General features: G+C 42.7%; 2 protein-coding genes across 5 annotated transcripts; one reads left to right on the top strand and one right to left on the bottom strand.

Annotated features, from left to right (window-relative positions):
- Positions 1–639: 639 nt before the first annotated feature.
- Positions 640–11,408, top strand: fez2b (fasciculation and elongation protein zeta 2b). 4 transcript variants are annotated; one of them, XM_084030189.1, is made up of 11 exons: positions 642–1,020; positions 4,080–4,188; positions 4,443–4,559; positions 4,761–4,902; positions 5,667–5,794; positions 6,522–6,671; positions 6,930–7,010; positions 7,813–7,888; positions 7,984–8,049; positions 8,483–8,511; positions 8,914–11,408. In XM_084030189.1, exons 1-10 carry the CDS (start codon positions 713–715, stop codon positions 8,491–8,493), a joined length of 1,188 nt encoding a protein of 395 aa, XP_083886315.1. In that variant the 5' UTR covers positions 642–712; the 3' UTR covers positions 8,494–8,511; positions 8,914–11,408. The 4 variants fall into 4 exon arrangements, with proteins under 4 accessions (XP_083886314.1, XP_083886315.1, XP_083886313.1 ...); XM_084030188.1 differs by lacking the exon at positions 8,483–8,511 and having other exon boundaries at positions 640–1,020; positions 4,446–4,559; XM_084030187.1 differs by lacking the exon at positions 8,483–8,511.
- Positions 11,409–11,982: 574 nt separating this feature from the next.
- LOC311026775 (usherin) lies at positions 11,983–14,007 on the bottom strand (the record flags this gene model as incomplete). Its single annotated transcript, XM_084030474.1, has 5 exons — positions 11,983–12,619; positions 12,710–12,886; positions 13,103–13,174; positions 13,618–13,722; positions 13,801–14,007. 5 exons carry the CDS (start codon positions 14,005–14,007, stop codon positions 12,530–12,532), a joined length of 651 nt encoding a protein of 216 aa, XP_083886600.1. The 3' UTR covers positions 11,983–12,529.
- Positions 14,008–17,440: the final 3,433 nt, after the last annotated feature.

Here is a 17,440-nt window from a genome sequence, read left to right on the forward strand (position 1 = left end):
GCATCAACTCAGCAATAAATTAAACTTGAACGCAACAATATGGGACAAAATTGAAAATAGTTCAGAACAATTTATGTCATGTTATTGGATTATACTCATTGAGAAATGAATGTGTGTATCACTTTAAATATGTGAATGGTAGAGGTGGAGCTAATTGTAGTTATTTTTATATACTGCCTGGTAGCCAAATCTATTTCTATAGCATATTTTATTTGATTGTGAATCTACCAAGTGACTTGTAACCAAATGTGTGATATAAATGTAGTTGATTACGTATCATATTACCCTCTGGAATAAAGTGGAGCAGAGGTGGAAGGTCACACAAAATTGAGTTTAAAGTTTATTCCATCTAAGTGGAGCAAAGCATGATTTTATTTATTTTTTTAATTAAGGATTTCCTGAATGAGGAACGTTTTCCTGCAAAAAATTGATTCATAAATATATATTTAGAGTGCAGTCTCTTCTGGCTGATGGGTAATATAAACAGCACATCAAACCGCAGCCATAGAAATCCAGCTGACGTGGGTTTGTTTTGCTCCTTCTGAAGGGGAGGGGCGCTCTAACTGACGTCACATTGCCCCGCCCACGCCCCCTCTCTCTCTCTCTCTCCCTCGCCCTTTCCTCCTCGCTGTCTACCCCAGTGTCTCGAAGCCGAGCGCAGAGCACCATTGAGGGGGTCCAACTGGCTGTCAACCGACCTCCCACGGCAGTCATGGCTGCGCCGTTAGCCCACTTCGACGAGGACTGGCAGGATTTCAACGAGTTCAAGCCGTCCTCGGCGTCGGCCGACCAGCTCGACCAGCTGAACTCAAACGTGGGCGATCCGTCGTCGGGCCTAGACGATTTCTCAGACCTGGACAACAGTTTCTCCGGGGAGATCTGCAGCTTCAAATCGATGGAGGACCTCGTCCAGGACTTCGACGAGAAGCTGACTGTGTGTTTCCGAAACTACAACACCACGACGGAGAACATAGCGCCCATCACGCCCATCACGGAAGACACCTACTTGAAAAACGACGAGTGAGTGTGGTTTCTTTTTTACGGCTTTTTTTTTTTTATAAATTACGCTAACTTTTAATCTCTCCGCTAGCGTCAGCTAGCCGCGTTAGCATCACCGGGCTAGCCGACCGTTGACGCTATCCGAGGGGGACGCGTAGCTTTAGCTGCAATCAGTGTCGTCCAAAGTTTAAGGACATTATACTTTTTTTAAATTATTATAACAAACAATTCATTAGAACAACTTGGATATTTGAACGTAAGTTGTTATTTAGAGCTGAATAAGCGTTGCTGTGTCACAAATGAGAAAAACTAGTTAGCACAGTTGGACTCTTTGGTCCTTGAAGTGATGAATTGAGAGTTCATGTTTTCGTTCGTGTGCGCGCGCCCTGCCACGTAACCACTTCTTCATTTCGTGATATATTGGTTAATGTTTGCTATAAAAACCACTGATCCATAAACTGTCATAAATGATGCAAAACCATTTTGACTTTTAGGAGTCCTGCTGTTTCCCTCTGACTGCAAACAGACCCATGTTGTCATGTTTCCTACGTGTACTCGTTACTTCCAGGTTACACCCTCCCCAACTGTTATTTCCACATTTTTTAACAGCCCTCGTTATCTCAGTCGGAGGTCCTCAGCAGTAATAACTCATCAAAATGTCACAGCCACACCATTCACATGACCACTGGTTATTACTTCCCAGAAGCAAGTTGCACCAGAGCTGTGTGAGCTACAAACACCGTCCTCCTCTTGCCTTCTGCATATTACAACATTGCCATACTGCAACTGATCTAATCACAGAATGTGTGTCGGCGTCTCCTTCTCTAGCTAAGGGGAAGTTGGTCACATATGCACACGCAAAATGTTGCTTTTATTTACCTGAATGCACTCTGACTCGAATATTATATATATGTTTTGGGAAAATGTCATATACGCTTTCAGAAGCAATGGTTTAGAGCTGCCATGAACGATTGTATTTTTAGTATCAGCTACAACATCTACATTTAAATCTAATAAAATGTATATTATTATAATTGATCCATCATTTCAGTCATTTATCCAGCAAAACTGCCTATTTCAGTTCGTCAAATTTTGCTTTTCTCTATTATGTGTTTTTGTCATATTGCCTTTGTCATTGTAAACTGGATATCTTTGGATTGTTGGTCTAACAAAACAATATTTGCATCACTATTCATAGACCAAACTATTATACATAGTTTATTTCTAGAATGCTTTTCAAAACGGCTTTTTACGATTTAAACAGGATTAAAACATTTCAGGACCCTAATCCAGAAAATAAGTCATCTTGAAAATAAATCTGTGTGCTAAAAGGCATAAAAGTACAGCAAAAAATGTTTAGCTATACAACAAATTAAAGTATTTAATGAATATCGGCTAGTTAACGAACATATTAGATCACGTCACAGATAGACATTTAATGGTGCTCTAATTGTTCAGGGGAATGCAGGAAGGCCGGTCAGACATGGAAAGAAGCATCTAAGGTAAGGAAACGGAGGAAGGAGGGAATAGAATAATTGGACAGCAGCCCGGTGAAGCCCAAAGAGCAGCGCCAAGCTCAGTCAGAGTCTTTTCTGGATGACTGCACTTTTGCAGGACGTGCCTAGGCGCTTAACAAGTACTCCAGAAAGAACACGGCCGAGACGAACAGCGGGGATGACAGGGAGGAAATGAATGCATGTGTGTGTGGGTTTGAGTGAGAATGGAGGAAGCTAATCATGTTTGGGATGTTAAAGCGAAGTCGTACGCGTGGATTATATCCATGCGAGATAAAACGACGTCCACGCACAACATATTCAAGCAAGCAATGCAGACAAATTGGCAGCAAAATCAGTGCAATGAAATGTAGACTGGCCTTGTTTTTTTTTTTTTTTTTAAATGCACATGATCTCGGTGACACTGGAGTTAATCATGTATTTGGGCATGCACTCACGTGTCCGACAGTGTCATTGCTTAAAGCACAAAAAAACATTTCCTACCAGCCTTTGCCCTATTTAGAACAACCCCTCAACTCCCAGCTCCCCAAGCTGTGCACGAGCACTTCAGGGGGAAACATGCGAGTTATGTAAATACTGTGTGTGTGTGTGTGTGTGTGTGTGTGTGTGTGTGTGTGTGTGAGAGGGTTATGACGATGCAGAGTCACTCTGACACATGGGTTCACAGCATCCATCCTCGCTCTGCTCGCAGCAGCAGGGCCAGGAATAAAAACACACTTGAATTTAATGGTCTGCACGGGTTGTTTTTCTCTCGCCATGATTGAAAACAATGTTTACAGATGTTACTTATGTTTCCAAAGGTGACCCACAAATTAAGTATTCATAAAACTGCACACAACCTTTTAATGAACTCACCCACTAATCCGGAATAATGTCAAATGAATCATGATTCATTAAATGACCCTGAACCTTAAGCTGCTATTTAACTAAGCACACGTTGGTTATAATGTCTAGACCTTTTTCGTCCAACAAATATATTCAGATTTTTTTAAATAATATGCATGCATACGTTCACATACTTTTGCAACAATTCTTCAAATTTGGTAACCAGCAAGTTTTTAAAATAAATCTGGATTTCAAAGTAAACATGTTTGTTTAACAGACTCCGCGTCGCCATCTGCTCGACTGTGATCGCTTCTCTGCCAGCATTCAACAGTCTGCTGGTGAAATGATGACACTGTTTCGCAATCAACCCCGAATTAACAGCAAACTTAACGCAGTTCTTACATAAATGAATTCCATATGGGCAAACCATAATCGTTGTTTTAAGGTTGGAGCAACATGTGTCAATGTTTCTCACCAGGAATTGTTTACTGCACGAAAAAAATGTGTGATTAAGACGTTGCTACATCCATCAGTGGTTTCAGGCGGCTGTTGTGAGACGCAGCAGCCGCAGGAACACAGTGAAGTGGTGACGGGGAGTAGAACATAACACCGCAGACTTATGCTGTGTCACAGTAAAAAAAAAGGAGGATACAGGGTTTGACCTTGAACTTAATTCTGTTCCTCATGCTATTATATTATCCTCCGACCCTGAGCATGAACCCCTCTTTGCTTTCCCCCCAGGGTGTGGAACGCTCTGACGGATAATTATGGCAACGTGATGGCTGTGGACTGGAAGACATCGCACACTCGCTCCCTACACCTGCCCACCCTCAACATCACAGAGCACGAGGTACCATGAGACACACATGCGCTGGCCTTTTAGTGTAACATTTCAGACGTGCAGTGAAATGCTCAAACTACAATTCCCATAATCCCGCACTGCCTTTGAACTCGCAGGAGAAGAGCCAAGACCCAAATGAGCGCAGGCTGCTGCTCTGCCTTCAATCTGCTTAACCACCTGTTGGTTGTCTCTCATCCAAGTTGTTCTCTCTCCCCCTTCTGTCTCTCCTCCTCAAATCCCTCCCCTCCTTCCCCGACGGACAGAAGTTGGACAACCAGTCTCTGGATCTGTCTGACGACGAGGAGCTCAGGGAGCAGATGGATATGCACTCCATCATCGTCTCCTGCATCAACGACGAACCGCTCTACACAGCCGAACAGGTAGCTTTTTACTCTGTGGAGTTTTTGCATTTTGCAAATTGTTAATGTTAAAAACCTATTTTTTTCTTTTCTTTTCTTCTCACTTAACTTGCTCAAGCTTAGTCCATTAAACTAAAATAGAAAACGCTGTCACATACACCCTTCTATAAACCTGTAAACAACAAAATCACAAACGTTTTTATATTTGGGGGCGTCGTTTAGGTGATCGAGGAGATCGAGGAGATGATGCAGGAGTCTCCCGACCCAGACGACGATGAGAGTCCCTCACAGTCCGACCTGTCTATGCTCTCTCAGGACCTCAGCGGCCTGAAACGCTCGGGCTCCAACACCAGCTACGAGGACCGTGAGTTCCACCGCAGAACTGTGTTCATTTACAAGACGAGAATAAAGCTTTTGATTTCGCTTGTGCTCACATCCTTTTGGAGAAAGCAGTGCTCTTCTTCCACTCTCTACTGACAGTTATCTAAAGGGTTGTGGGTTACGCTGTCTGGTACATGAAGAAACAGCTACACACACACTTACGTAATATGTGACAAATGCAAACTGACAGCAATTAAATTGTGCCTACATGTTATACAACCAGCAGCATATATATGGCTTGAGCACCATTTGTAGTGCCACTCTGGTGAAGACCGAGCAGTTGCACCCAGTTTGCCTCGAGGCTGTAGATTTAGTTTCCAATATCTGCTATTAACTATAATGAGTGTTATTAAGTGTATTCATAATATTTACACGGAGATGATGACTCTAAATCGGAGTGATTACAATGTGCCAGGGGAGGCCATATGTGATTTCCCCTGTTCAAGGAAAATGATATGTCATAGTCGGGACATATTGATCTAAAATCCATTATGTATGTGCATATATGTTGCACATTTATAAACTTGAAAGGAAGCTTTTGTCTACTTTCTACCACAAGATTGGTTCTGGACACTAACATGTAGCCATGAATGGGTAATACATCTCTCTATCTCCTTATGAAAAGCATGTTTGTTGACCATGTGATATTCAACACTGTAATATCTGTTAAAGTTAATCAACTGTCATCTTTCACATAAACCCGTACACATGCGACTTGTTCCTGATCTACTTGCACACCACCCTCAGGGCTGCGTCAGCTGTCTGTGTCTGAGCTCACCGAGACGCTGGAGGAGGTGGAGACGGCCATTCGCCGCTACAGTGAAGAGCTGATCCAGGCGCTGGCCCTGCGAGATGAACTGGACTATGAGAAGGAGGTACGTTGATGTTTATGCTCTTGAACAGTAGCACCACAACGAGGCGACAGCATGAACTGGATCTGTGCTGTTCCGACTTTTAGACAATAAATCCAAGTTGAAATCTGCAGGAGGAGAGCCTGTTATCACTAGCTGTTAGCAGCCGGTGGGCAGCACAGTCCTGTGGAGCTAAATAACGAGCTAACGGCTAGCACCGACTGTTCCATTAAGCTGATGAGCATCATTCAGTAAAAATTTGTATTGGGTGAAGGTAAATAATAACATCATGATGTTCAAATGTCAAATCAACAGTTGTTTTGAAGGATATTTTTCACAGCAACATACAAAAGATATAAGAGAAGGAAATAAATATAATCAAGTAAGAAGAAAATGCTATCGGAACACCTCAACTTTAAAGTCAAAATCTGTCAGACGATTCCACAGTAATATTTGACTTTTAAATGTTGGATTTTATTTGAAGAAAACAGGCATTTGAACATCTGTTGTGTGTGGAGAACAGACAGCACTGCTCCCAGCGTTCTGTAGGCTGCTGTGAGGTCTGTGAGTCGCCAGCAGCTTTGTTTTTACAGCGCGATTTGCTTCAGCGGATGTCGTGTCGCTGCGTATTTTCAGCGCTGGATAAAAATAGACTTCTCTTTGAGCTTTGTAGAATGAAAGAATTAAAAAAAAAAATGCTAAAAAAAAACAGCATAAATAAAGGATATTTTTTCTTTAAAAAAAAAACCAGGTGAAGAACAGCTTCATCTCGCTGTTGATCGACGTGCAGAACAGACAGAAGGAGCACCGCGAGCTGCTGCGGAAGAAGAAGAAAATCAGAAGTACGACTACAGCCGGGCCCAACGGCCAGAGGACGGCCAGCACCCACATCCCGGGCACGGTGAGTCATGTGGTGCATGGGAGGCGTACTCCAAAGATGGAAAACATATGCCCTGAATGCTTGATTATAATAACGGATCAGTGAAGTAGACACATGGCCACACACTTCTTCAAAATAAAAGCACCTTACAGTTTGTGTGGGAGAGCTGCTTTCACACTCGCACCAACCGTTTCTGCTGAACCTTTTTCCTCCTTTCCCTAAATATAGAAATCTCTTTACTCTCTTTTCTTCCCCCCTCCTTCCTCTCGCTCCTTGTAGCTCCTCACTCTGGAGGGACTCTCCAATGTCATTCAAAATGGCCTCCGTCAAACTTTTGGCAACACAGGAGGGGACAAACAGGTGCCCCTGCTCCTTCCTTCCTTCCTTCCACTCATGTTCTTTGCAGATTTTGTCTGTCCTCCATGTTTGAGATTTCCTCTTTTTTTTTACCATTTTCCTTCTCTACAGCTTCTTGCTGGCATTTTCTCTTTGTGGTTAATTTCTGGCATTTTATTTATTTTATTTTATCACTTATATTTTGCAGCTTTTACCATGATGTCGTCTTGTTGTTCCTTTTGTTTCAAGCCAAGAGGACACTGTTGCGTCATAATTATTGTTTTACAATTTAAGTTGAACACTGCCCAAGAAAATATATGTTTGGAATAATAGTATTGTAATTTACTTTTCGTTGAGTCACGCTACTACTCCGTCAGGCTAACGGCACTCACTGAATTAATATCTTTTGGAAAATCGAAAAATGTGATTTCAGAGGATAAATCTGGGAAGTCAAACTGATTCAGCAGCGAAAACAGGTTAAAAAGAGAAATATAGAAGCTGCAGCCTAAAGGCCACAATGCCAAAGTGGCAATCGTGACCAAAGACAATGAAATCAAGAAACAACACTGTTACCTCCAGTAGCTAGCGTAGCATAGACGTGCTAATTATTATTATATTATATAGACACTTAACATTTTGGAAACGTTCATCTCCTTCCAACTGTATCACTATTACACAAAAATCCAAATCCTGAAACGACTGTATGAGTTTATGGAGCACAGCCGTATTGCTGGAGAACATTAGTCTACGTTTTAGTGGCGGGACTTAACGAAGGGTCTGTCGAACAGTATTCTTTCATTGTCTTACATCTCCATGTTTTTTTCAGTACCTGACCACGGTAATCCCTTATGAGAAGAAAGCTGGCTCCCCGGTGGTAGAAGACCTCCAGATCCTAACAAAGAGTGAGACTGACTTTTATCATAGTGATAAAATGAATACATCACCGTGTGTCAATGCATGCTTGTGTTTTGACAATGTGCTGCTCTCTCGTTGCTAGTCCTCCACGCCATGAGGGATGACAGTGAGAAGGTACCTGCCCTGCTAACAGACTACATTCTCAAAGGTAAGCATGCATCAGTGACTTCCAGCCACATTGGTTCATTCCAGTAATGTAACGAACCTCAATGGAAAGCCCTGAAAGATGGCACTTTATTTACACGTGTCACAGCCGGGTGACTTTTGTTTTTGGGTACGCCCGAGTGCTCCAGCTAGCGAGTCTTGTGGGAAGCAGACTGGATTTTTTTTTTTGTTGTACCCTCATGATACGCCTTGTGACGTCTCCTGTTTGTGTCGGTTACACCTGACCTTCAGGTGTCCCGCCCCTCAGGAAGTACAACGTGTACTTCTCTGTTTTCAGGGGAAGCTGAGCGTAGCACTCAACAACAAATGAATTAAAGGGGGTAGGGGAGGGGGGTGGATTGGTTTTTCTTGCCTCCCTTCACTGTTGACCTGTACCTTCCTTGTCTTTCGTCTGTGCTGCAATGTCCTCTGGGTAGCTCTGGTATGAGAGCAGTGGAAACTTGAGGTTTGTGAGGCACTGACACATTAACACAGAATCTTCACCTTCAACCTTCTTTCTCTCTCTCACTCTTTCGTCGTCTTCGTAGTGTCACTATCTCGCCCCTCAAAGCAGCAGCCTTCCCTCCCTCGCTCTTCGCTGTAGTGCCTTCTTTCGTGCCGTGCGGTGCTTTGCAGCTGCACTACACCTTCCCCGAAACACACCAACACACTCATACACACACAACCCCCCTTTCACAGCAAGCTTGTAGTAGCAGCTGTTCTTGTGTCTGCTTCTCACCCCACATCTCTCCCCCCCCCCCCCCCCCCCCCCCCCCCCCCCTCTGTGGTAGTGGATCTTCCATCATTTCCAGCTCTCTTTCATCTGCCACAGCATCGACCCTGACCTGATGTGCTCTTGTCTCCACAGTGCTTTGTCCAACGTAAAGCCGAAGGCGAGCCTCCTGTTTCCCAGAACCATTCATCGGATCATCACCAGGGGGTTCTGGTAACCTGGAAGTACCCAGATAACGGATTCAAAATCTTCTTCCTCCACATTTTTCAACAGACTTTCTTTCCTTGTGGCATTTTTTCTTCTTTTTTTTTACTCTGCCACTGTAGTCGTTCCTAAGAATTTAACTCTAGTTATAACTCCTTGGTCTTCATAGTTCTTTTCACATGTGATGTTTTATCCTTTTAATGGCCTGAGTGCTACAACCTTGTGTATCCCGACTGCATGACGACTTGTCCATGGATGCCAGTAATCAGTATTAGTCTGAACATGTCACTTCCTTATCAGCCAGTGGTGTGTTTTAATTGCATCAGCAGGTCCGTGTGAGGGGAAACTCAGTCCAATCTGTCTGTTTTGTGAATGAAATGCATCGTGTAGTTCATGCCTGGCAGGCAAAACAAGTCCTGGTAGAATCTCTAGTGTCAGGCTGGTCATGGTATCCTTGGAAACCTTTTTGCTTTAAAGGCATTTGCTGATTGATCACATATCATGTCTCGGGATTGAAAGGATTTTAAAATCCACAATCGTAAATCTAGCAATCTTTGCATGGCGGTTTGGGTTCATTGCTCAATTTTTGGCTGTTGAATGTTAAAATGAACTATTTTGTATATGATGAAGAGAAATTGCACAGCTTTGGGAACTTTTTACTTTTTGAAAAAGGGAAGAGAAAAAAAAAGTTAAACGACGTGAGAAAGTTTGAGCCGGATGAACAAATATGTAAAGCATATTTTTGGACAAAGAATTGTTTTTAAGTGAGATTCGGGACTCGCCAGTAGCCACCTTTTGTGACCACATAGCAACATTATTTTGTAAATGCTGTACATTGACCTCTTGAGCCCTCAAGTAGTGACCGCCACCCCCCAACAACTTTATCACTTCCCTGGGAGATTGAGTCTGAAAATACCTCGCATAACATTTTTGCATTAGACATAGAAAACGTCCGAGCTGGTCGTATCATGAAGATAAATATCGTGATTAAGATTACGTTTGATAAATGTGTAGATAAGCTTCTGTTATAACTTCTGGGTTTGTGAAATGTTGTGGTAGCACTTTAGTCAGTCCGTGATCCGGGCATGTAGTCGTTGAATATGTGGTGGATGTGCTTCAGAGTACATTTCACTAGATTAGTGTTAGATGAGGCTTAGAAGCTTTAGCTAGTGGTGCCAAAACACGTCAACACGAAGGATGGTTGTCACGCATCCATCTATTTACCTTCTGAGTCATCATGAGCATGAAAATGACAACTTTAAAGGGGTACTGCGCTGATTTTACTCAGCTTTGGAGGAGCTTTGGGGTTTAATCCAAACCTGAAACCCTGTTTTTTTTTACAAACTCGAGGCGTGGAGTTTGAAAGATGTGGGTCAGCTGAAAATACTCAATCAGCGTGCGTTATGGGAATTGTAGGTTCCGGTGTTTTTCACACTAGAGACTTAAAATCTGTACATCTCAGCGTCTTCCTCGTGGGATTTTTTTTAGCATATCTCTTGTTTCCAGCATGGGTAGTGCAATACTAAATCACTGGAGCGCCCCCTTTAAAAACCTCGTACCACCAATCTCACGCTGCATGTCTGTTGGTACGTTCGGATCGCCAGCTGCTACACACACACACACACACACACACACACACACACACACACACACACACACAGAGCATCAGATCAGGTCTAGTCTAGCTCTCAGGTACGATCATCAGTGTTAGTGGTTTAGACTCGTGTTCTCAAAGGTACTGACATTCCTGAGTCCTTCTGTGTGTTTCTGGCAAAGTTTCTATTAGCTAGACTTCAACTTTGCTGCACTATTTATCTCAAATGTCTCGTACAAATACCTGGACAGGCCAGTGGAGGTAATCATGGGAAGCCTCTTGACTAAACCAGGGTAGCAGTACAGGTGTTGATTATGTCGTGATGCGTTCAAACCCATTATAGCGCTTACAGTCCTAGAGGTTAGCGGTAGTAGGAGTAGCAAGAAACAAACGGTAGCATCCGCTCGGTGTTGTAGCCGCAAACTTACTAATTAGAAAAAAAGAAGGTGAAACTGTCCTGCAAAAGGACCAAACTTTTACTGGTTGAACAATTTTCAGCATGTTGTTCGTGCATGTGAGAAGAAGAAGAGGCCATCGAATTTCAACGAAGGGGTGTGATAAAGTTCACGGATGTTTGGGGAAGTTTGCACAACAGGGGTTGCTTGAATATGAGCGGGCAATTTTATTCCTTTCGTAAAAAGAAGACAAACGCTTGTAGTGCTATATGTAACTATTTGTATGTAACTGTTGTTTCTACTGTTGCCAGCTTTGCAAACGTTCACAGTCTAGCATGTGCTACGTGCACTTTTACAGACATGTTGATATCACACTAAAGGGACGAGTGCATGTCGCAGTGGAATGCAGAAAAACTCATAAGAAGATCTCGTAAAAAGGGCAAAGTGAAACGGCTTTTAGAGAAAACATCCCTCGATTGATCCTCATCTTACAGAAGCTGAAATGATCTTTAGTTTTCTAATGAAATGGCAGCCAGAGAGGAGGATCTGGATCCGGTCTCAGGCCAGAACCCCCTCGACTGGTCTCTAGTTATCAGACATATCAGTCTAACTACAATTTAGAGATTTATATTTATATATAACACAAACAAGCAACAGGATAAGAGGCTGCCTTTTTAAATGCCTGGAATCTTTTGTACATTAAACCAACTTCCTTTTTTTGTTTTTAATGCAATATAATTCCCCAGTTTGGGTTTTTATGTTTACTGTTTTATGTGGTACCGCAGTATATTAATTTATTATGTAAATGTTCCGTTTTGTAACCATATTATTGACTGTAATGGTACAAGTGTTTTTGTGCCCACAATGCATTGCAACTCATTTCAATTAAATTAATATGTGAAAGCCCGTGTGCGTGTGGGATTTGTGAAACGTGTTCGTTTATCGCAGTTTCATTAAATCATCAAATTCATCAAAAGAAACCCAGTTAGTTAACCTTTCTGTCACTAATGCTCTAATAATCCTGTATACTGCACCTTTAAATATGGTATATCGATATCAAAGCGCCTCTTGATAACTACTCATTGTTATTATTTAATTGCAAGCTCACGAGTTTTGTTATTCCGTTACCAAGTTTCCAAAGAAATGTCAAGATGACAGAAGTTTCCAGTCATGGAGAGCTGGTTGAAGTATGCCTCTTACAAAATCACCAAAAAAGAACAAACAAAAATGATAACACAGTTCTGCTGCATCACTTTAGAGTATCTTTGTCTTTTTCCAGAGTTTTCAGCAAAAGCAGCTTCTTCTTTCCCACTCAGGAAGGATCATCTCTTGACCATTTCCCACATCCGTTCTCCTCCCGGGTTGCCATAGTTACTCCGCTGATCTTCTCCTGAGTCAGATCGAGAGAAGAAACTTCCCGTCGGTTGTGTCTGGCCTCTTTAAGAACTCTGACTGCTCTGAGCTCCGGATGAAAGGAGGTGGATTGTCAAAATGGTGAAACGTGGAGGGCCGGCGTGCTGTCGGGGTTCAAAGGTCAGGCTCAAAGGTCGTCCTGGGGTCACAGGTTGGTGTCGGTGAACATGGTGTGCTCCTTCCTCACCGTGCTGAATCCTTTGACGGTGTCGACGAATTCCTCGTCCTCCATAAACTGTAAGGGAGAAGGAGACGGCTTGTTAAACGGGAGTCTCTTTGAAGGTGTTTCTCCGTCTGTGTGAAGCGTGTGTGATGAGGCTCTCACCATCCCGCTGTCGTGGCCTGAAATGTTTGGGTCCCACGCTTCGTCATCGTCTCCTGCGACAGATTTCCCGTCCATCACCTGGCTGACGCTGCGTCTCAGGGCGTTCACGCTGAGGACCCCCAGCTCCCCCGGTGGAGGAGCCTCGTCAGCCGGCTCACATTTAGCCTCCAGCACTTCCTGGTGGCGGTGGAGAGAGAGGTAGATGTTTAAGCCGTGTGTGTGTGTGTGTGTGTGTGTGTGTGTGTGTGTGTGTGTGTGTGTGTGTGTGTGTGTGTGTGTGTGTGTGTGTGTGTGTGTGTGTGTGTGTGTGTGTGTGTGTGTGTGTGTGTGTGTGTGTGTGTGTGTGTGTGTGTGTGTGTGTGTGTGTGTTTGTTTGTTGATGTTGTGTTTCACCTCCATCTTCATGGTGAAGCCCTTGAGTGTTACACTGTTGGAGAAGCCTGTTGTGTCCGGCACGGTGTCGAACTGGAAATGAGATTAGATGAGATTTACAAGAACAATGTGCAGTAATTCACACTCTGTAAGTCTTTAATTTATGTTTGCACCAGGGTCGCTGCTTGCAAGGATATAAATAACGTTACATAGACATTTTTATTTGTGCAAATTCAATTATTTGCTTGATAATTTCTCTAGAAAATGAAATTATTTAACTTGCAAAAATAAATGTCCCTTTGCACTCTCAGAAATGAGACGTAAATTACTAATAAAGTTAACTTTTCTTTCATTTCAGGGTCCATGATCAGAAAAATCTTAATTATTTATATTTTTAGAGAATTCTTTATAGTTTAACGAGTTTCGTATTCTACACAGAATTGGTGTTTTTCACTCTAAAAACAGGGAAATCACGTCAGAAATGTGAAAATGGCTGCATTCCATTTAGCTGCTCCACTAAACGAATATGCACTCACCAGAACAGAGCTGCTGGCGGGATAAACAGCCATGCGGCTCCTCTTCTGCATGGGCAGGGCCGCCAGCGGGGGTCTCTCTCTGGTGAAGGGGGGCTTGTCCAGGGCCTGGTACGGGATCATGGAAGGACTATAGATACTGTGGAACTGATAGATACCGTATAACACAAAGTAATTGTCCCTCACCTTATGCAGCGTGACACCTAAGACGACGGCCAGCAGCAGCAGGGCGATGGCCGCCATCACCACGATGAACCACAGCTCCCGGACCAGCGGCTGGTCTCCCTGACCTCCCTCGGCCCGCTGACCTCCACTCCCTCCTCCTCCTCCTGCAGGAGGAGTGAGGCCCGGGGAATCTGGAGGGAAGGAGAAGGTTTGATTGTCTTTTATCATGTCATTCTTTTTGTGTCATTCACACGTTTTTGTGTCATTTATATTTAAAAAAAGACAGATCTGAGCCTTAGAACACACACCCTGCCAATTTAATGTTTCTAAATGTACGTTTTTCCAAACTTTTATGGGCTTTACTTTTGCTAGAGTCAACGCCGTGAGATAGAAAGAGGATCACACGTGCTGAGGAGGAGATATCATTGTAACTGGAGACGTAAGAACATGCTCTCTAGTTTCCATCCTGCAGATAGAGCAGCACTCCTTAACCAGCCACTTTTATCTCTCCATTCCTTCACACTTCTGCAGTCTTAAACGTGTCAAGTTTTATATTGGTACATTACACATTATATCGGCAGGCCCTAAAAGCAAGCACGGTGCTGTTAAAATAAGGATGCTTTTCCAGCATTTTTCCAGGAACATGAAGACATTGAGAGAGAAATAGAGTTTAGGCCCTGGAATGGAAGTGAAGGTGTCCATCCAGAGACTCACCAGTACTGAGGTCCGTGGTTCGGCCTGCGGCGGGGGTGCTGGCAGCCCCTCGCTGTGTGATGCATCGATCAGAAGGGCAAAAGACCTGCCGGCCGTTTAGGATCACACCTGTCGCAGCATCAATATTTTACAGCGTGATACTTTTACCTGCCGACTCCTCAGCAGCACGCAGACGGAGAGGGACTTAAGGAAAGTCTTGTTTCCTACCCCAAGGCCTTTTCCTAGAGAGCAGGTAAAGCATCAGAGCTGGGAAGAGTCTCGCATCAAACTGCATGTGTGTTCCTCTAACGCTTCAAACCTCCCATCAACCCTTGCTTCTTTTTTTTTCAGCAGTGCCATGGTAACAGCCAGGTGTCAGGTTCCAGTTAGCCTGAAGAGGCATATGAGCCATATCAACCCTCTGATCCTCAGGTGTTCTGTTTGTTTGTCCTCTCCTATAAGAACGTTTGTGTCATGTTCACTTATATTATGATATCGTTTCATTTAACACATTCCCAGAGTCAACAGTAACACATTGGAAACTATAAGAAGAAATACTCCAGCACCTATATTATGTGATAAATACATATATAATAGATGGAATATCTTAATTAGCTAAATCTGTCGTCTTATAAGAGGATTCTCTCAGCGATAATATCAATATTTTTGTTAGCTTTTTATGTTTTTATGTGTATTGTTGGATATTTTATTGCAACCAGCCAAATGTCTTAAGCTATATGTAATGACCAAAAGTATAAACTGCTGAAATATGTGGAAATACGTCCCATCAGTGTTTTCTTGAATGTCCGGTTTAATTTATATATATATATATTTGATATATTATGCCTGTTAAAGTTACATTCATGTATCTACTGTGAATATTTAAAAAAAAAATGTGAGATTTGGGCTTTGTCAAAAAATGTAGGTTGAATGAAATGTCGGCAAGAAATTATCATTTTAGGGTGAATTATCCTGTTAAAGGTTATGGCGTTCCTTGCAATGAGCTGTATAACCACATGATGGCGCTAAGCAGCAGCTGCTGTGCAGTCCGGCATAATGAGGCGATACAAACTCAGTATGCAGGTGCAGCTGTGCATGCTCAGAAACATCTCAACTAAAAAGCAATCCTTCTGTCTTCCCTCACAGGACAAAGCTGAGCTGAAGGTCCCGACGTGCTAAAAAAGTCACTTTTCTCCACGTGACCTCTAACTGTACATGCACTGTTGTCCGTCTGCTGTGGGGGAATGATTGGGGATGACAGGCGAGAGGTGCAGCAGTAGATTTAGTAACAGTTTGTCAGGGTGTTCGCGGTGCAGCCGCAGGACGACATCAAACTTTTAAACATGAGCAAGTCCGGAGGGAGGGGGGTCCGGAGATGATTTGTGGTCTTGTTTTCACTTTCTACCTCAAAATTTGAGGATGTCCATCGTGCACCAGAAGCCGGAGCCACCTAGACATTATATTATGATGCATTTTCCACGCTTAATGTAAAATATGTTCACCTTTAATAGGAATTTATGACAGGCAGGATCTGTGACCTCACAATTAGTCTGCGAGCCAGATAAGCAATAAGGCAGAACACTGTTTGAAATTAATTTATATTGCCTTTTCATAGATTCTGTATTTTTTTTAATGAGGAAAAAGGATGTTTTTTTTCATAATTTTGTCTTAAAACATCCAGGAGAGATCTTTGTCATTGAAATTCCACCATAGAAGAAAATGTCAAAGAGTCTGGAATCATCAGGTGTAACATGCAACTCATATTCCAATTTATATTTTATACTTCAGTTTTATGACAAATGTCACAGATTCCTGATCCGGTGAATGAAAAGTTCCAAAGACTATTAGAAATAAAGTTGTTTTAATTACTTTGGGACAGTTACATATCTTGAGGATGACAGACAAAAGGCTGTTAATCAGAACAAAAACACACTTGAGTGAATTATGAAATCGTAATAATTCATTCAATAATGACATTTTTTTTATTATTATTATTTGGGGTCCAGTGATACCATTTTAGGACCCTTTCTGAGGTGAAACCCAGCAGGTTTAGCTGTGCATTGAGACATATTTAGTTTGGATGTTTGAATGCAATGTTGCTCCATAATCATTTCAACCAAAACAAAGTTATTAATTAACACTTTCTTTGGCTCATCGCCGTCGGCCCCCACTTCCAGACATAACCATTCCGTATTAGAGGGGGCCCCCACATTAACTAACTGCTCATTTGATTTATTTTTACAGAAGAGCTCTCCTCAGTCTAATACCCTAATCAGCATTCATACCTTGCCGTGATTATTCGGGACAATGCTTTTTTATTGAGGAAGTGATCTCACCCTTGAGTGCCAGAATCAGCCTTTTTTTACAGCCCATCTCCTCAGGGCCTCATCCATCACCAAGGTGTCTGGGCGACACGGCCGCTAGACACATACTAACTCATTTAAGGAGAGGGACATACAGGGATATATCACTCAAGATCACTAACTCACTTACTGACGGCTGATGTGGTGAAACGTCTCCAGCCTGCTCCAAATCCCTCCCGTGCACGCCGTGAGTTTTAACCACAGGAAAATAAGGAGATTATTAAGCATCTGCTGACAGATGAGGAGGGATAAAGGACAAACTTGGATTTTGATTTGTCTTTCTATCCATTCCTCCATCATTACTCCTCTCCTCGTAGCCTACATACAAACGAGATCCCATGCTTCGTGTTGCTGAACCGACCGTGACTGAAAGCATGCACGTCTCCCCGGTTGATACTTCCTCTATCGAGCGTAAACTCAATCAAAAAGCATGTAATCCTACAAAATAAAGGCTTGTTCAATCAACGCCAAGGTCTAACATAAGCAGAGCTGCTCATCATCACAATAATTTCCAATTACATTTTCAAAATGAATAGTGTAGGCTTAAAACATATTGGCAACACTGCATTTTAAAGGCACTATGTTGAGCAATTTACGTTTATTAT

This window comes from Eutrigla gurnardus (genome assembly GCF_963514095.1).
Source record: "Eutrigla gurnardus genome assembly, chromosome: 16".
Classification (NCBI taxonomy): domain Eukaryota; kingdom Metazoa; phylum Chordata; class Actinopteri; order Perciformes; family Triglidae; genus Eutrigla; species Eutrigla gurnardus.